We start from the raw sequence: 17,698 nt of genomic DNA, 5'->3' as shown, positions 1-17,698 counted from the left end.
TTAACAAAAAAAAAAAACAATTAGTATAGATAAGATATATATGTATATGGAATAGAATATAGAAATATAAAACTCAAATTACTTAATTATGCAAGTATTAATTTGCCATAATAATAATACAATTGACATTTTGATTAAAAAAATCCTGTCAAGTAATAATAACACCATATCAGGGGCAGACTGACAACTCATGGGGCCCCCGGGCAATAGGCCCCTGTGTCCTTGCCCACACTGAAAAAAAGCCCATAAAAGGTACCAGGGGCATTTCATGGGGCCCCCTACTGACCCTGGGCCCTCGGGAAGTGCCCGAGTGCTCGAATAGTCAGTCCGCCCCTGCACCATATGCAATGTAAAGTACAATATGAACTCTTTTCCAGACGTTCATGGAAAAAAATCATTGAAAAACAAAATCATTGTGAACCGTTCTTTTGTCCTTTGCTCAATCAAGAAGTGGAGTCCTCAGTTTATCTTGCAGCTTGGTACCATGTCCAGTCTTTATTTTGTAGCTGTCTGGTATAACCATACCCCCCAAAATTTATACCCTGGGAAAGTATGCTGTAAGAAACTGGGAAACTAAAAAACTGTTTGCTGTTAGAACCATTGTTTAGAAACCATGAAAATAGAATATAAAGAACAAAATGGTTTCCAGAATGCCCACGTAGAGATAAATTCAGGTCTTCCGGTTTAATCCTGTGAGCCCAGAATATTTCCAACAACCTGGTGGGCTGAGTCAGGCCTTGACTTCATATAGGTCTTGCATACTCTGACAATGAGATCTGCCTGGCATAATTCTTTACTTTCTTCTTGTCCACCTGGGAGTTTCGAGTCCCCCCTTCCTTTTTGTTTTCTGGATCCTCCTGTTACACTCATCATAGTTTCCAATCAAACAGGAACATTGGGAACTCCTCATAAAGGTCACAGCACATGTGTACAGTGCCAGGACAAAGTCATCTAGAGCCCAGGGAGAACTTGCAAAATTGTGCCCCCCCCCCAACAAAGATGTATGAGCATTACGTGTCAGCAAAAATCTCCTCCTCTCCTCCCAAAAATCAAGCACTAATCTGCATGCTTACCCACTAAGCATAAATTCCCCCTTCTCCCAGTACAAATCTGCCCCCCCTACTGAAATCCCCTCTCCAAGCACAAATCTATGCCCCCCCCCATCTCCCCAGCTCAAACCCTCTCTCTTTCCATATACCCCAGCACAAATATCCCCCCCCACAAAAAAATGCCCCCTCTTTACACAAATCCTCTACTCTTCAAAATTCCCCTACAAGCACAAATCTATGCCCCCCCCCCATCTCCCCAGCTCAAACCCTCTCTTTTTCCATATGCCCCGGCACAAATATCCCCCCCCAAAAAAATGCCCCCTCCTTGCACAAATCCTCTACTCTTAAAAATTCCCCTCAAAGCACAAATCGTCTCCTCCTCACTCCAAATCCCCCCCCCCCCCAGCACAATTTCCCCTCCCAAATCCCCCATCCTAGCACAATTCCCCCTCCCCCAAATTTTCCCTCCTAGGACAAATACCACTCAATCATCCTACTAGTACAATTTCCCCCCTCCCCCAATAAAAACATTTCCCATCCTAGCACAAACCCCTCCCCCCACCATATCACTTTTTCTAACACAAACCCCCCAAATCCTCTCTCCCAATACAAATCCCGTGAAATCACCACTCTTAGCACACCTCCCCTCCTAGAACAATTCTTACCCACTGCTGCTCCCCCCAAATTCCCCCTCCCAACACAAATCCCCTCCCCCCCAATCTCCTTGTTGTGCTCCCCCACCTCACATGATACCACAATGCCCAGGGTAAGAACATAAAAATACAAAAAATAGTGCAGCGCTAACAACCTATACTAAAGCAAGTGGAGCTGCATGCATTTCTTAGCATGAGAACCATGGAAACACACCCATGATATGGGAAAAAGCTGATCTTTGTCATTTTACATGTGAGTGGGCATTTTATTTATATTCATGTATTCATATTATTAAAACTGGATTACACTATGGAGGATCTTCTTTGTTTTTAATTGTATCTTAAACGGTTTTGTGGAATCGAGTACCTAGGAGATAGGAGAAGATATTGGAGGGATCTATCCATACGTTCCATCCTTTGATGATACCTTATTGGGTGTATAAGGTCACCTACATAGCTGCTTGGCCCAGTGGGTCGCATCAAGGAGGCGAGGGGCCATCTTGGCCATCTGTGGATTGACCGCACACTGAGTGGCACTGTGATCACCTCACGGAGTTTTGCTGTGATTTTTCACCATCATTGGCATTTATGGACTGCTGCACATAGTATTCATTTTATGAGCACCTAACACAGAATATTTATTGTGCATTCTATATGTGATATTTCCATTTATCTCATTTGTATTTTAGCATAGGTTGTTAGCGCTGCACTATTTTTTGTATTTTTATGTTCTTTCCTTGTGGTTGAGACGAGTGTGTGCTGCTTATTAATAGGTTTTCCATTGAGCGCAGGAGTTTTTTTCATTATCTAGTAATGCCCAGGGTAGCCGCCCCTCCTGCTCACCCCTTGCAGACCCAGAAACCTGGCACAGGTCTGTCCACATAAACCAGGCAGCCCCCAGAAGAAGAATCCTCCTCCTATTGCTATCTTCTGTTTTATACCATAATGTTAGCCATGGTTTGCATTTTAAAGCTCATTCATAAAATTCATGCCATGGTGTGGAGCTATCAGTGTCCCACAGAGTTATCGTCATGATTGGAGGAAAGGCCAATTTGTCTTTTGTGTTAACAAAACACTGAAAGGAGTATATAATTTATAGTGACCCTAAAATTAAGCAGTTCTGGACAAGATTATATACTCTGATCCATTGCATTACCAATATCAAAGTCCAGAAAATGCTCACATGGCTCTCCTGAATGGTTCTTCCCAGACACTAATTCCTTACATGTTTTGGCAGCAAAATTGTCTATCACTAAAGCCCAGAAATCACCCATGATAGACATTATAGTGACCAAATATAAGATTTGATGGATAAAGCTGCATGAAAAATTAGCTATCTCGTGGTCTACCTCACAGACCCCGCTCACTGGTCAATTTTTTTTTATGGCTACTAAGCAGACTATTGCTGGCTCTTGGAAATCCCCTACTCTACAATTTCAGGAGGTCAGGTCCAGAATCCAAGGTTTCTTTATCAACGAAAAATTGACGACGGTGTTGGAGGATAAACACGATAAGATTCTCTCTGTTTGGCAACCGTGGGTGGATTACCATCCGGTTTCTCGTTTAACCACAAAACTTACTAATCTAGGATGTATTGGGTTTTGGCTCTCCATTCCCCTTATGTGGGGATCGTGTCTCCCCCCCGAACTCCATGTCTTTGCTGGCCTGTCTCTTTCTTCTCTCCGCTCTTTTTCTTCCTTTTGTTTTCCTGTTTTCTATGGATTGGGGGGGTCTGGGGGGGGGGGGTTGGCCCCTTGGCCCACTCTGGATCTACTTGACTCTTTTTTTCTTCTTTCTCTCTTCTTTCATATGGTTTGTTTATATTAGACCAATTGTCTATCATTTGTTATTGTTATCTAACAAATCTATGATTCTCTGGGACAATATTGCCTCATGAGGCCGTGGCTCTCTTTGTGTTTTTTTTTTTTCTGCTGCCTTCTCAAATGTAGCTTTTATATTTCTGAATGTGGTTTTGGATCTTGTGGCCCTCTGCCTTACACAGTTATCTAGACCACAGCGTGGGTCTTATATGTGTATTTCTGTGTTTGTTGTATGATGTTTCCCTATCCTCTATTGTTTGTTGTCACTTTGTATCATACAATTTGTCATGGTTTGTATGTTTCTTTCAACATGCTTAATAAAATCTTTGGTAAAGAACAATTGGCTATCATTTTACAGGAGGAGATTTGAGAGGGTCTGAAACTCATAAATATGCTGTATTAAGTTCTTTACATGAGCTTGGATTTGGGGGGGGGGGGGGTAGGGGTGGCGGGTTCCTGCTGGAGAAGGGAGCTGCCTTCTAGACATGTGCGTTTAGTTTCGTATGAAAAATTCATTTTCAGAGATTTGCATATATACGAATCTCCGAATGGACATAGTAACAAATTTGAAAAAAGTTATAACGAAATTAACAAATGCATGTTTCATTCATAGGATGTCACGTAATGAGATAGTAGTTCAGACCCATAGGCAAATGAATTGAATTTTCAAATTCATTTGATAATTTGAATTTGGATAACGAATGGATCTGAATTTCGTTAGTTCGGATGCACATGGCGCCAGTCAATATTGTCTAATCAGCTGATGCCATTTTCTTGGTGGTTTGGTCTAGCACCCAAAAAGATCAAATCATTCTGATTTGAATCCAATTTTATAATAGATCAAATATATAGCAATCTTCAGGAAAAGCTGCAACATTTTTTGTATCCATCTGGACCAACAAATATACAGAATGAATGCTGAAGAAAAACATTAGACATGTGCACACCATAAAATTTTGCTTCATTTCGAATGCATTCATTCACTTAAAAATTTAGGCTGAAGAAACAAATTCCGTAAACGAATTGGTTCAACAAAAGGAATATGATGAAACGAAATTTTTAAGTGAATGAATGCATTCGAAATGAAGCAAAAATTTATGGTGTGCACATGTCTAATGTTTTTTGTATCAAGGGTTTTTCTCTTCATACGTTGATTGACACTCTTACAATGACAATGAGCAGCGGCGGACTGACCATTTGGAAACTCGGGCACTGCCTGAGGGCCTGGGGTCAGTTGGGGGCCCCATGAGATGCCCCTGGTACCTTTTTCATAGGCTTTTTTGAGTTTGGGCAAAGACACAGGGGCCTCATGATCCCCTATTGGCCTGGAGCCCCATGAGTTGTCAGTACGCCCCTGACAATGAGTATGGTTGGATTAGAGTTTTAGGCCTGCATTGGGATCCATCAGTTGTTCGGGCTTTTAGCCTGTGAACTCAACCTCAGGGCCTACCCCTTGACACCTGATCCGACTTAACAGATCCCCACAATGCTTAGCTGTACAAGTCAGTAGAGTTCTATTATATTTCTGATGGAGTGTTTACAATTTCTTACCAAGTTCTTACCAAATGTTTATAAAACGTATTTCCTTATTCAAATCAATTAAAATCGTTGAAACAGAGATGACCATGTACTGTTTTTAAATTTTGATTTTCAGGTCTTGTTGTTTGTAACTATGTCCCTGATTACACACCTAGCTCTACCACAGAGTTCCATAGATCTCTACATATCCCCATACAGTCATGTGACTTAGCGGTGTTGTTGACTAAGTGTTTCTGTCTGCTGAAGTCAGCTGGAAGCAGGCTGGAAATAGGAGTTTAGTGGGTCATGTGCTCTGTGGCTTCACACCGGCTTCCTCATCGCTCAGCTGTCTACATACAGAGTACTGAACTAACAAATATTTCTCCCCCAGCACAGGACAAAATAAGGAGAACAAAAATACTCAGTGACTTGTTAGCTTTTATGGTTTTCAGGGGCAGATTATTTTGATGATTTTGCAACATATATGATGATTTTCCTGGGAGTGTGTGTCACAGCTTTCAAAGTAACTAATCTGTGTCACAGTTATCTAACAAAAATTTCTGATCTCTTTCACCAAGACAAGCCAAAAACTGAAACGCAGACATAAAAGATGAAAAGAAAAAGAAATTAAAGGGAACTTGTCCCTTTAAAAAGATAGCTTGAACAATCCACAATATGAGTAATTAGATATAACAACATGTTTCTTCTGGTTTTTCAAGTGTTCGTGCTAAAGTTGCTGTAGTACAAAGTTCATTCTAGGTAAAGTCATTTTGAATAATTTGCTGAAGGCTTAAAACTTGCGACAAGGTTGTGTGTGTGGGATGCTGGTCCTTAGTATGGGTTTGGAAGAGGAAAACTCCACGATTTCCCCCGGAAAAAGGAACACAAGAGAAGAGGCGGGAGAGATCTTTCGGTGTAGTAAGGTAACAATGTAGAACCCTCCTACATAGGTGCTAGGTTTAAATAAATAGTGTGATTGTAAATAATGCTTTTACCTAACTAAAATTACACACTGTAATCAGTGTTGCTATGTTCTGCTAGTTAGGTCTGCTCAGTGTGTTCAGCTGCTGCCAGCCTGATAGCTCCCTCTGCATCCCGAAACTTTGATTAGTTTCTGGATGATAGGTGTGGAGCTATGCAGATGGCAGCATGAATATTGATACAGCCCTGACCTATCCCAGAGAGAGAGGCTCTAAAGGCATGCTGGATAACTGTATATATTAACTGAGCACACCGAGTTCTCGGTCTTTCCTGTATAAGATTGTTCCATCCTGGAGAGGGCATGTTGTCTTCCCAGGCAATGTTGCTGGATCTACTGCCATAGAACTCACATGGGCAACCTGAAGGCCTGAATGCTGAGACCTAGGTTCTGCTAAAACTGAGGGGGCATCTACTGAAGATCTGGTCTGGTATCACAGAGGAAGGCAACCAGCTGTTCTTGGGTCTTGTAAGTACAGACACCCCTAAAGGATCTTAGAGACTGCATGCTACTTAAACCCCTCTGGTGCTAGGGAGTCAGCTGCACGTCTAGCTAAAGGGGATACTGGCTGGAGTTCCAAAGAGCTTTGTCCATTTAATCTTCTACTTCAAGGAACTACTGCTGTCTTAAAGTTGAAGCAGGGGCAGACTGACCATTTGGAAACTCGGGCACTGCCCGGGGGCCCGGGGTCAGTAGGGGGCTCCATGAAATGCCCCTGGTATCTTTTTCATAGGCTTTTTTGAGTTTGGGCAAGGACACAGGGGCCCCATGATCCCCTATTGCCCGGGGACCCATGAGTTGTCAGTCCACCCCTGAGCTGAAGTCTACTGTTTGCTTCAAGCATGGACTTACATAGTTACATAGTTAGTCTGGCTGAAAAAAGACAAAAGTCCAATAATGCTATACCCACAGTTGATCCAGAGGAAGGCAAAAAAACCCAGCAAAGCATGATCCAATTTGCTCTTGCTGGGAAAAATATTCCTTCCTGATCCCCTGAGAGGCAATCGGATATTCCCTGGATCAACTTTACCTATATATGTTAAATCCAGTTATATTATGTGTGACTCTTCTATAGCTTATCTGTACATAGTTCTTGTTTTTGGAGTATCCCACTGAATTCCCTCAACCCTATCCAAATTCTCAAAAAATAAAAAATAACAAAAACAACACCCCTAGACTGGTCATTGGAGAAACATGTGAATGAGCCTACGTGCCTGGATGTGGTCTAAAGCTTTTAGTGAAGACTTGGACTGTATTTCTATGTCTCCTATGAGAGTAGCACTACAACAATATATTTAGAAATGTGATATTTTTGTAAGGGTAAAGAAAAAACTTGCATTTTGTGAAGCTGTGAATACTCAAAGTTTGGTTAAAAACAACCTTCCAATTAAGTGTGTGAGGAATACTCCTGTCCAGGGGCGGACTGACAACTCTTGGGGCCCCCGGGCAATAGGGGATCATGGGGCCCCTGTGTCCTTGCCCACACTCAAACCACACCCAAAAAAGCCTATGAAAGGTACCAGGGGCATCTCATGGGGCCCCCTACTGAGCCTGGGCCCTCGGGCAGTGCCCGAGCTTCCAAATGGTCAGTCCACCCCTGCTCCTGTCTATATGCAGGAAGTAGGCAGTTGCACAACCCAACCCCAGGTCCTCAAAAGGAGCATCTAGATGGTTGGCAGAATTTGTTGATAGAAGGAAAAACCATAAACTGCTTCTATGGCAGAGGTGCCGTAATAGCATATGGTAGTGATACTAGAAGGGTCAAAATCATTGCAATTATTAAGCAAGCATTAGTGTAGCACTACCCCCTGAGGAGCTGCTGAGTTTTGGGTTTCCCTAAGCTGTACACAGCCAGGCATCACGCATTTTCTCACATCTTCCCATGCACAGAGTCAGTAATACAGTACTTGAGCTGTTTTTTAGTTGTTTTTATTAGGGGGTTAACAACTTGGATGGGGTATAGGGGTATATGGGATGCTCAGGGAACTGTAAACTTGAGGACAAATTTCTTAGCAATCTGTACACTGTGCAAAAAAAGATGTGGATCTGAAAGAATATAGCACTGTCTCTTTTAAGGAGCACTAAAGTCCCCTTATTGTACCTCCTCAGACCCCAGATAAATCCTCCTCCTCACCCAGCTGCACTGAGGGGATCCCTGGGCAAGGAATTCCAAGAGCTAGTAATTTCTGGATAAGAACTAGTTGGGTCTTGCACCTGACCACTCTCTCCCCTTATCCAGCCCAGGAGGTGTAGAAGTACTCACACTGTCCTGTCCTGTTAGCTTGGTGAGTTGAAGCTACTTGTAGGCCTTTCGCTGGGCTGGCTCCTTCCCAGCTGAAAGGTTGTCCTCCCTAGAAGACGGTGGAACAGTAGAGGTCTTTTCGTCCAGCATCCTGCCTGTAGGTAGGCTCCCCTCCCTGAAGCCCCCTCCCAGGCTCCACACTCCAGCCTTCCTCTCTGTCCATCTTTCACCTGACACTGCACACTGCTCTCCAAGCTCTTCCACATTTAAAGGTTGTCCTTGGTCACCATGCACAGCCTCCTGCCAGGGGATTGGCCAAGTTCCCATCAAACATGCAGATCTGGGCCTCCTCCCCTCCTCCACCCCTCTTCCAGAAAGTTCTCAGAGTTTCTGGAAGGGTGGGAGGGCTCCATAATCCCTGACCTGTAGAGCTTCCCAGCATGTCCTGAGGTAAACTCACTACCACAGTCCCAGGCTAACTCATCCCAGGCTGCTGCCCAGCCTTTATCTAACAAAACAACAAACCTAGCTACCTAGAGGGAGCTACATTTGTTACACCAAAAGACCTGTGTCATGGATCATAAGTCACTTTGTCAATTTTATCAGTGTTAGGAAGTGGCTCAGTGCTTCCTGGTTGCTGAGCAATCCTCAGACACAAGACAAGGGCTGTCTATGACAGCTCAGTCACTGTGATGGGAGGGAGAGGTGAGCAAGCTCCCAGCACAGCACCCTTGGCAATCCATGAACACATAAGTGCGTAACAGTGGCACAAACTTCCCTTCTCCTTTTGACTTTCTCACCACTTCATTCAGCTGCTGGGAGAGAAGAAAGAAGGGCTGTGCATGCTAAAAATCACAACTTTAGGTTTGTAAATGACTGAGGATGGGAGCAGATCACCAAGCACCAGCGCTGTCATGTTGGAGAAAGTATGGTAGTCCCATGCTCCTCACAGCTGCAAGTACCGGGTATTTTTCATTGCTCCCAGTGAGGGGAACGTGTGTGCTGCTAGTAGAACCAACATTAAGTCCTCATGCATACTTGACGTTTTTACAGCTGCTGTTTTTGGCTTTTGACATATTTTTCTACAGCCAGTAAACCCCCCAGCATGTTATCCTATGTGTCCATGCACACATAAACTGTAATCAATGTTTTTTGGCAGGGATGATTTTTGGCTGGAAAAAAAACCCAGGACTAGTGGGTTTCTAGAGGAGTTTTTTAGTTGTATAAAAGCTCTAATGTTCAAAAACGTGGCAAAAATAAGTAAAATGCCACAAACCAGTGTTTTTGGATGTTTTTTGACCAAAAAAAATTGGGGTTATTTTTGTAAGAAAAAAGTGTTAAAAAATGCAAAGGTGGGAAAATGCCGCTAATCGCAGCACAACGCCGCTAAACACTAATGCAAAAACACTAAAAAAAGCTGAAAAACTCACGTGTTTAACGTGACTTTACACAGCTTACGTTACCAGCGTTATCAAAACACCGCGTGTGCATGGAGACTAAAGTGAACCTGCTGCTTTGTCCTTCATGAGCAAAATAAAAGATTACTTTAACCACTTGCCTACCAGGCACTTATACCCCCTTATTTACCAGGCCAATTTTCAGCTTTCAGCGCTGCCGCACTTTGATTGACAATTGCGCGGTCATGCAACATTGTACCCATATGAAATTTTGATCATTTTTTTCTCACAAATAGAGCTTTCTTTTGGTGGTATTTAATCGCCACTGGGCGCTTTACTTTTTGCGCTATAAATAAAAAAAGTGCAAAAAATTTGAAAAAAAAAAAAAAAGTTTCTTTGTTTCTATTAAAATTTTTCAAACAGGTAATTTTTCTCCTTCAATGATGTGCGTTGATGAGGCAGCACTGATGGGCACTGATAGGCGGCACTGATGGGCACTGATAGGCAGCACTAAAGGGCACTGATAGGCAGTACTAATGAGGTGGCATGGATAGGCGGCACTGATAGACAGCACTAATGAGGTGTCACGGATAGGCGGCACTAATATGCAGCACTGATAGGCGGCACTGATAGGTGACACTGATGATGGGTACTGATAGATGGCACTGACTGGCATCACTGCTGGGCACTGACTGGCGGCACTGACTGGCACAACCGCTGGGCACTGACTGGTGGCACTGACTGGCAGCACTGCTGGGCTGCACTGGTGGGTGGCACTGGTGGGCGGCACTGGTGGGTGGGCACTGGTGGGTGGCACTGGTGGGCACAGGTGGGTGGACACAGGTGGGTGGCACTGCTGGGCACAGGTAGGTGGCACTTCTGGGCACAGGTAGGTGGCACTTCTGGGCACAGGTGTGTGACACTGCAGAGTGGCACAGGTGGGTGCACTGCTGGGCACAGGTGGGTGATCTGCTGGGCACAGGTGGGCGGAGCTAGTGGGCACACTGCTGGGCACAGGTGGGCAGAACTTGCGGGTGGCACTGCTGGGCACCGATCATCAGGGCACTGATCATCAGTGCCCTGATGATCGGTGCCGATCCCCGCTCTGACAACTGCCGGTTCTCGGCAGTACTTTCCTCACGATCTGACAGCGTGAGGAAAGTGCAGCCGAGAACCGGCACTTGCATTTTCCTCTGATCAGCGTGTCATAGGACACCGCTGATCACGTGGTAAAAGGCCGCTGTGATTGGCCTTTTACCACATCACGTGATCAGCTGTGTCCGTAGGACACAGCGATCACGGAGATCGCCGGGTGCGTGCCCCAGCGCGTTCTGGGAGGACGTCATATGACGTCCACTCAGAACTGGCCGGCCGCAGTACAGCCGTCATTCGGCTATCTGCAGTCGGCAACAAGTTAAAGTGATTCTGCCATGAGAGAAGTATAGGGATTGCCATTGCAATTGCTGGATGCCTGACTGTCTGAGTTCAGTACGAATCAAATCAAACTGAGAACTCAAGGGGCCCCCGGGCAATAGGGGATCATGGGGCCCCTGTGTCCTTGCCCAAACTCAAAAAAGCCTATGAAAAAGGTACCAGGGGCATCTCATGGGGCCCCCTACTGACCCCGGGCCCTCGGGCAGTGCCCGAGTTTCCAAACGGTCAGTCCGCACCTGATAAGAATCAATTAAGATCTCAGAACAAGCATGCTATAAATGAGTAACAGAAACGTGTCACAGCTATTAGTCCCTATACTTGTTCCAGGTCAGCAACTCAAACAGCATTGAAGTCAAACCAACAGAGCAACAGCCAGGGAACAAGAATTCTCAAAGGAGAGTAGAGTAATGGCAGCCTCCATTAATCTCACATGGCAGTGTCCCTTTAAGCTGCCCATAAATTTAAAGTGAAAACTAGACAAAATGTTTCTTATAGTCTTGAATAGTGTCAAGTTTTTATTGCTACCTATGTCTTCACAGAGGAGATTTCACCATGCTTCCTATCCCAGAGACAGAGAAGGAAGTAAAAAGGATATTTTCTCCAAATAGCGGAGATCCCACCTTCAACAGGTGTTCCCATTTAGAAATTTTGCCTAAATTTCGAACCTTTCTCCATTCCACATAAAACTATAAAAAGGTTTGGATTGATGGTGCAGTTTGCTGGCACACATAAACATGAACACTTGGTTTGGCCAATTGTTCATGTCTATGACTACACAAATGGAAGGAGCAGCCAGCCACTGTATATCTTGAGAGTAAACAATAGCAATCACAACATTTGTGTTTAACCGCTTGCCCACCGCCCTATAGTAGAAGTGCTGCTACAGGGCAGCAGGGCTGCGCAAAATCAAGTATATATACACGATTTGCGTTTCCAGGTAGGGAGCCATTGGCGGCTAGGGATGTCAGTCACCGGGTCCTGGCTGGAGATTCCCCACCGGCATCCAGCGGTCGTCGGGCAAAGCTGACAGGGGAGAGAGCTGTGTGTAAACAACACAGATCTCTTTCCTGCCAGCAAGGACACACTGCTTTGTATTTCTCTGCACAGCAGAGAAATACAAAGCAGCATGTATCTATAGTAAAACACACACAGCACATCATGTAAAACAACACACTGTTAACCCTTTGATCACCCCAGATGTTAACCCCTTCCTGCCCAGTGTCATTAGTACAGTGCCAGAGCTTTTTATTAGCACTGATCATTGTATGATGTCAGTGGCAGTTACTCAGTTCCCCCCCAGTGTCAGAATGCCCCGCAGTCCCGTTAAAGGTCGCTGATTGCCACCATTACTGATAATAACAAATAATTATAATCCCAGTATATACACCGCCATTTGTAAACGCTATGACTTTCATGTAAACCAATTCATTTACATGTATTGGGATTTTTTTTTAGCAAAGACATGGAGCAGAATAAATTTTGGCCTAAATTTATGACGAAATTTGATTATTCTAAATTTTTTTTACTGGACATGTTTTATAGCAAAAAGTCTAAAAATATTGGGTTTTTTTTCAAAATTGTCCGTCTTTTTTTGTTTATAGCGCAAAAAATAAAAAATGCAGCAGTGATCCAATACCACTGAAAGAAAGCTCTATTTGTGGGAAAAACAGGACATAAATTTCATTTATGTACAGCGTTGCATGACCACGCAATTTTCAGTTAAAGTAACACAGTGCCGTATTATAAAAAATGGCATGGTCAGGAAGGGGGGTAAATCCTCTGGAGGGCAAGTGGTTAACTAGATTGCCTACCCTACTTTATGACAACTGTAGACAGTCCACCCAGCAAAGATCTCTGTGGTTACACGATAATGTGCACATTGATAAAATTGCTGGAGGAGAGGACAAGGGTCCACCAAAGGTATGCGTCCTATAGTTGTAACTACCCTTTAAATTATTGTTGCTCAACTGCAAATAACAAATGGATTGCATAGTACAGGAATCCACTGTATCCTTATAAAAAATGGATGGCCTATTAATGTCAGTAGCATGGGTGGACTGACAACTCATGGGGCCCCCAGGCAGTAGGGGATCATGGGGCCCCTGTGTCCTTGCTCAAACTCAAAAAAGCCTATGAAAAAGGTACCAGGGGCATCTCATGGGGCCCCCTACTGACCCCGGGCCCTCGGGCAGTGCTCAAGTTTCCAAATGGTCAGTCCGCCCCTGGTCAGTACAGACATACAGACCGGGAGCAGGTGCTCCACTACATTTTACATGGGATAGTCTCCTAAGGGCCGGTTCACACCATGCCTGGAGCGCAATCATACAGGAGCACGCTGTGCATTCCTGTGCGGTTCACATGTGGCTCTGTGTGGTGCGAATTCAAGCCTATTCATTTTGAATGGGCTAAAATCGCACCACAACGTGCCAAAAGTAGTGCATACACTACTTTTTGAAATGCACTGTAACTGGATCACATGACACAAATGCAACATGCGGCCTAGCGCAGGCAGGTGTGGGCAACGCACTGTGTTTGCGTCTTGTGTTTGGGGTATTGTTACATTTATTGACACCTGCTGCAGATCGCAAAAGCGGGGGGTTTTGCCTGTGGGTTGAATCGCACAGGAACACACAGCACATTCCTGTGTGATTCAGATGCGGGTATGGTGTGAACAAGCCATAACAACTAGTGATGCATTGATATATTGGCCTAAAATAGGATTATTGCCATTTTTCTGGGAAAAAAAAGGTGCCGATAATGGCCTTTTTTTGTTTTAATTTTAAAGTGGTTCTAAAGGCTCAAGGTTTTTTTTACCTTCATGCATTGTATGAAGGTAAAAAACCTTCTCTTTGCTGCAGCTCCCCCCCTCCCTTATACTCACCTAAGCCCCATCTTTATCCAGCGACACTGGAGTCTTGGCTATCCCGGGACTCCCTCTTCTCATTGGCTCCCACTGCTGTCAATCACAGCCAGTGAGCCAATGAAAAGAGAAGGGGTAGGGCCGAGCCTCGGCTTCGTGTGTGAATGGGCACATGGAGCAGAGGGTGGCCCCATAGCAAGCTGCTTGCTGTGGGGTCACCCAACAGAAGGGAGGGGCCAGGAGAGCCTGTGGAGAACCCAAGAAGAGGATCCAGGCTGCTCTGTGCAAAACCACTGCACACAGCAGGTAAGTATGGACATGTCTGGTTTTTTTCCTTTAACAAAAAACTAAGCCTTTAGAATCTTTTTAGGTTATTGTGCAGCATATTTAAGTTTTTTATTTTAGATAGATTTTATTTTGTGTGTGTTACTTTCAGTAAAAGTTATTTTACGTTACTGGATTGTATTTTTCAAATTCATATTTATTTAAATTCATTATATTAATTAAAAAGTCAAATATAATACAATTATATATAAAAAAATAACTTTTTTTAAAAAACTGTCCATTTTGGTTTCAGTTTCGGTTTTCGGCTAAGTGAATCCTGAATGTTTGATTTAGGTTTCGGTCCAGAATTTTCATACTGGTGCACTACTACTAACAGCTCATAGTAGGTATCTCTTTTAAAACGGAAGTGTCATACTACAATGCTGTACAGGACGCATGCTGTTTTGGGCAGCAGATTTAAATATAAAGAAACAAAACTGCTGATTTCCCACTGAGGACCAAAGGGTCCATGCGCAACTTCACAGTCTACACATCCTACATAAATGTTATGCTCGCCCCTGAGGTTTATACAGAAGCCACTTACCTGCACTGTAGGGGACAATGACAGTTCAACTCATCGTGAGCAAATTTGAATTCATACAACTTCACACAGTCACCTGGAATAAAGCAGTAAAGAATGGATATAGATAGTTAAGGTAGATAATTCAGCAAGAATATATTTTACCAATATAATGAAAGCCCACTTCCTCTCCCACTTGTTCTTTGCCCACCCTCCCCTTCACCTTGCTCACATAAGTGATTTTTAAGTTAAAGTGTTTCTAAAGGCTCAAGGTTTTCTACCTTCATGTAATCTATGCTTGAAGGCAAAAAAACCTTCTCTGTGCAGCAGTTCCCCTCAGCCCCCCTAATACTCACCTAAACCCCCTCTCAATCTAGCGATGTTCACTGGAGTCTTGGCTATCCTGGGACTCCCTCTTCTCATTGGCTGAGACAGAAGCAGGAACCACTGGCTCCCACTGCTGTCAATCACAGCCAGTGAACCAATGAAAAGAGAGAGGGGGTGTGGCCGAACCATGGCTACATGGGTAAATGGACACACAGAGCAGAGGGTGCCCCCATAGCAATCTGCTTGCTGTGGGGGCATCCAACAGGAAGAAGGGGTCAGGAAAGCCTTCGGGGGACCCGAGAAGAGGAGGATCCAGGCTGCTCTGTGCAAAGCCCCTGCACACCGCAGGTAAGTATAGACATGTATGGTATTTTTTCTATAAAAAAATAATATTTTAGAATTACTTTAAAGTGATTCTATAGCTTATTTTTTTTTTTGGGGGGGGGAAATAACAAACATGTCATACTTGCCTGCTGTGTGCAGTGGTATTGCACAGAACAGCCTGGATCCTCCTCTTCTCGGGTCCTTCACATGCTCTCCTGGCCCCTCCCTTCTGTCAGGTGCCCCCACAGCAAGTGTGTCCATTCACACATGAAGCCGCAGATTTGCCCTGCCCCCTCTCTCTCCTCATTGGCTGAGAGAGCAAGTGGGAGCCATTGGTTCCCCCTGGTGTCAATCACAGCCAATTAGCCAAGAGCCAGCAGAACTAATGTCCCCATTAGAAGGTTCCTCTCTATTCATGTTCTGTGATACCAACCCAAAATATGGGATTTTCTTTTACTTTCACTTTCAATGATAATGGCAAACAGGACAAGTAGAGAGGGTGAATCTCCCTAACAAAGACACAGACAGGGATAAAAACTTACAGTTTTTAAAATACATTCTTAGTTAGCACAGAAAAGACTACATTACATTTTAGGAAGTGCAATGTAGATGAGTGTATCCAAAGGTAGTAGAAGGCTAAATCTCAAAAGATACATTGTGTATAATGATCAGGTACAATAATAATGGTAACAGAAGTTTTTGTATATCAAGGAACCTGAGAACCTTTACTCAGAAAGGTTTTCTGCCTTATTTAAGAATTTGCATTGTTGGACCACCAGTGCCCGTAGCAAATGAAAAAAAAAGCGGCAGACATGACTATGTGAAGATGGTAGGAAAGACAGTAAGGGGTTAAGGAAAGGTGGGAAGGTTGTAAAACATGTCAGTTTACCTGATTGGTGATGGGTAGTGCGGGGTGGGATCTTCGGCACCTTTGGGAGTGGTGGACTTCCGATAATCCAGTACAGGAGTGGCAGCAGAAGAGGAAACTTCCCTCCCACCCTCTCTTGGGGTTGTTTGGGTCTTTCAGTTCCCGGTTTGTTCTGGCTTTGGGGGGGTTGTTGGTCTTTGGAGGCGGCAAATAATTTTAAGCTAAAGCGAATGGTTGGGAGCCATCGGTGGTATGGTGTGCCCAAGTACATCCGGTTAACCAAGGTTTAACTGGAAGGTGGAGTTTCTGCATTGTGGATGGTGTGTTTTGTCTCCAAGCCGGTGCTGGAGGCTTAGTATTAATATTATGGTTCCGCAGGGGGATATCAGTTTTGTTTGGTGCCTTTTAAGACCAACAACTTCTCCTGTATGTTTCTGTTTTAAGGAATGTTTTTGTGTTATTTAAGTTGAATTGTTAATAAAAGGCAGAGATGGCCATTTTACTCCAACGGTGGTTTGGTCTCCTTCATTGGTATATTGAGAGTTGGGGGGAGGGGGTTATGGAGTGAAAGAGCGAGAGAGTTGTGTAGGGGATGGTTCAGTAGCTATGGTCTTAACTAGCACATCTCTTCTACACTAGTCATGCTAAAAGGAGTGAGTATGGGGATAATAGAGGAATCACTAGACTCCTTTTTGCTTAATTAACCCACAATTTAATGAAACTCTCAGTTCATGGACTCTATATTCCAATTATATTACTCAGGAAATAAATCAGACAGCAAACTTGCTTTGATAGAGCTTTCTAATATTTCCTTTCCATGATTATTATTATTTTATTATTTTACATGTATCGATTTACAACATAAGGGCAGACAGTACAATTACTGTGCAATACAGTTTAATACATTAGGAATCAGAGGGCCCTGCCCATTAGAACTTACAATCTAAGAGGGAGGGTCAAGAGATACAAACGGTAATAGCTGGGGGGGATGAGCTGATGGAGAAAATAAAAGTACAGTTGTTAGGTGGGGGCAGGGTAGGGTTTTCAGGGATTGCCTAAAAGTGGAAAGAGTGGGAGATAGTCAAACAGATTGGGGTAGGGAGTTCCAGAGGATGGGAGAGATTCAGGAAGTCCTAGAGGTGAGCATGGGAAGAGGTGACAAGGGAGCTAGAGTGTAAGAGGTCTTAGGAGGAATGAAGAAAATGACTAGGTTGGTATTTTGAGACTAGGTTAATAATGTAGTTGAGGGCAGAGTTGTGGATGACTTTGTAAGTTGTTAGTATTTTAAATGTAATTTGTTTGGTGACTGGAAGCCAGCGGAGGGATTGGCAGAGAGGGGTAGCAGACACTGAATAGTTGGAAAGGTGGATGAGTCTGGAAGCT

At 43.9% G+C, this 17,698-nt stretch overlaps 1 protein-coding gene across 1 annotated transcript in view; it reads right to left on the bottom strand.

Annotated features, from left to right (window-relative positions):
• Positions 1 to 17,698, bottom strand: part of LOC149463521 (epithelial sodium channel subunit beta-like) — a 76,822-nt gene that overhangs the window by 19,840 nt on the left and 39,284 nt on the right. The window contains exon 7 of the mRNA XM_089675316.1: positions 14,821 to 14,893. Within this exon, the coding sequence (XP_089531442.1) occupies positions 14,821 to 14,893 (73 nt within the window). The remainder of the gene's footprint in view (positions 1 to 14,820; positions 14,894 to 17,698) is intronic.

This window comes from Staurois parvus, unplaced genomic scaffold (assembly GCF_062004578.1).
Source record: "Staurois parvus isolate SC_StPar_1 unplaced genomic scaffold, SC_StPar_1.0 ptg000154l, whole genome shotgun sequence".
NCBI classification, from domain to species: domain Eukaryota; kingdom Metazoa; phylum Chordata; class Amphibia; order Anura; family Ranidae; genus Staurois; species Staurois parvus.
This window is presented reverse-complemented; position numbering and strand designations above follow the sequence as displayed.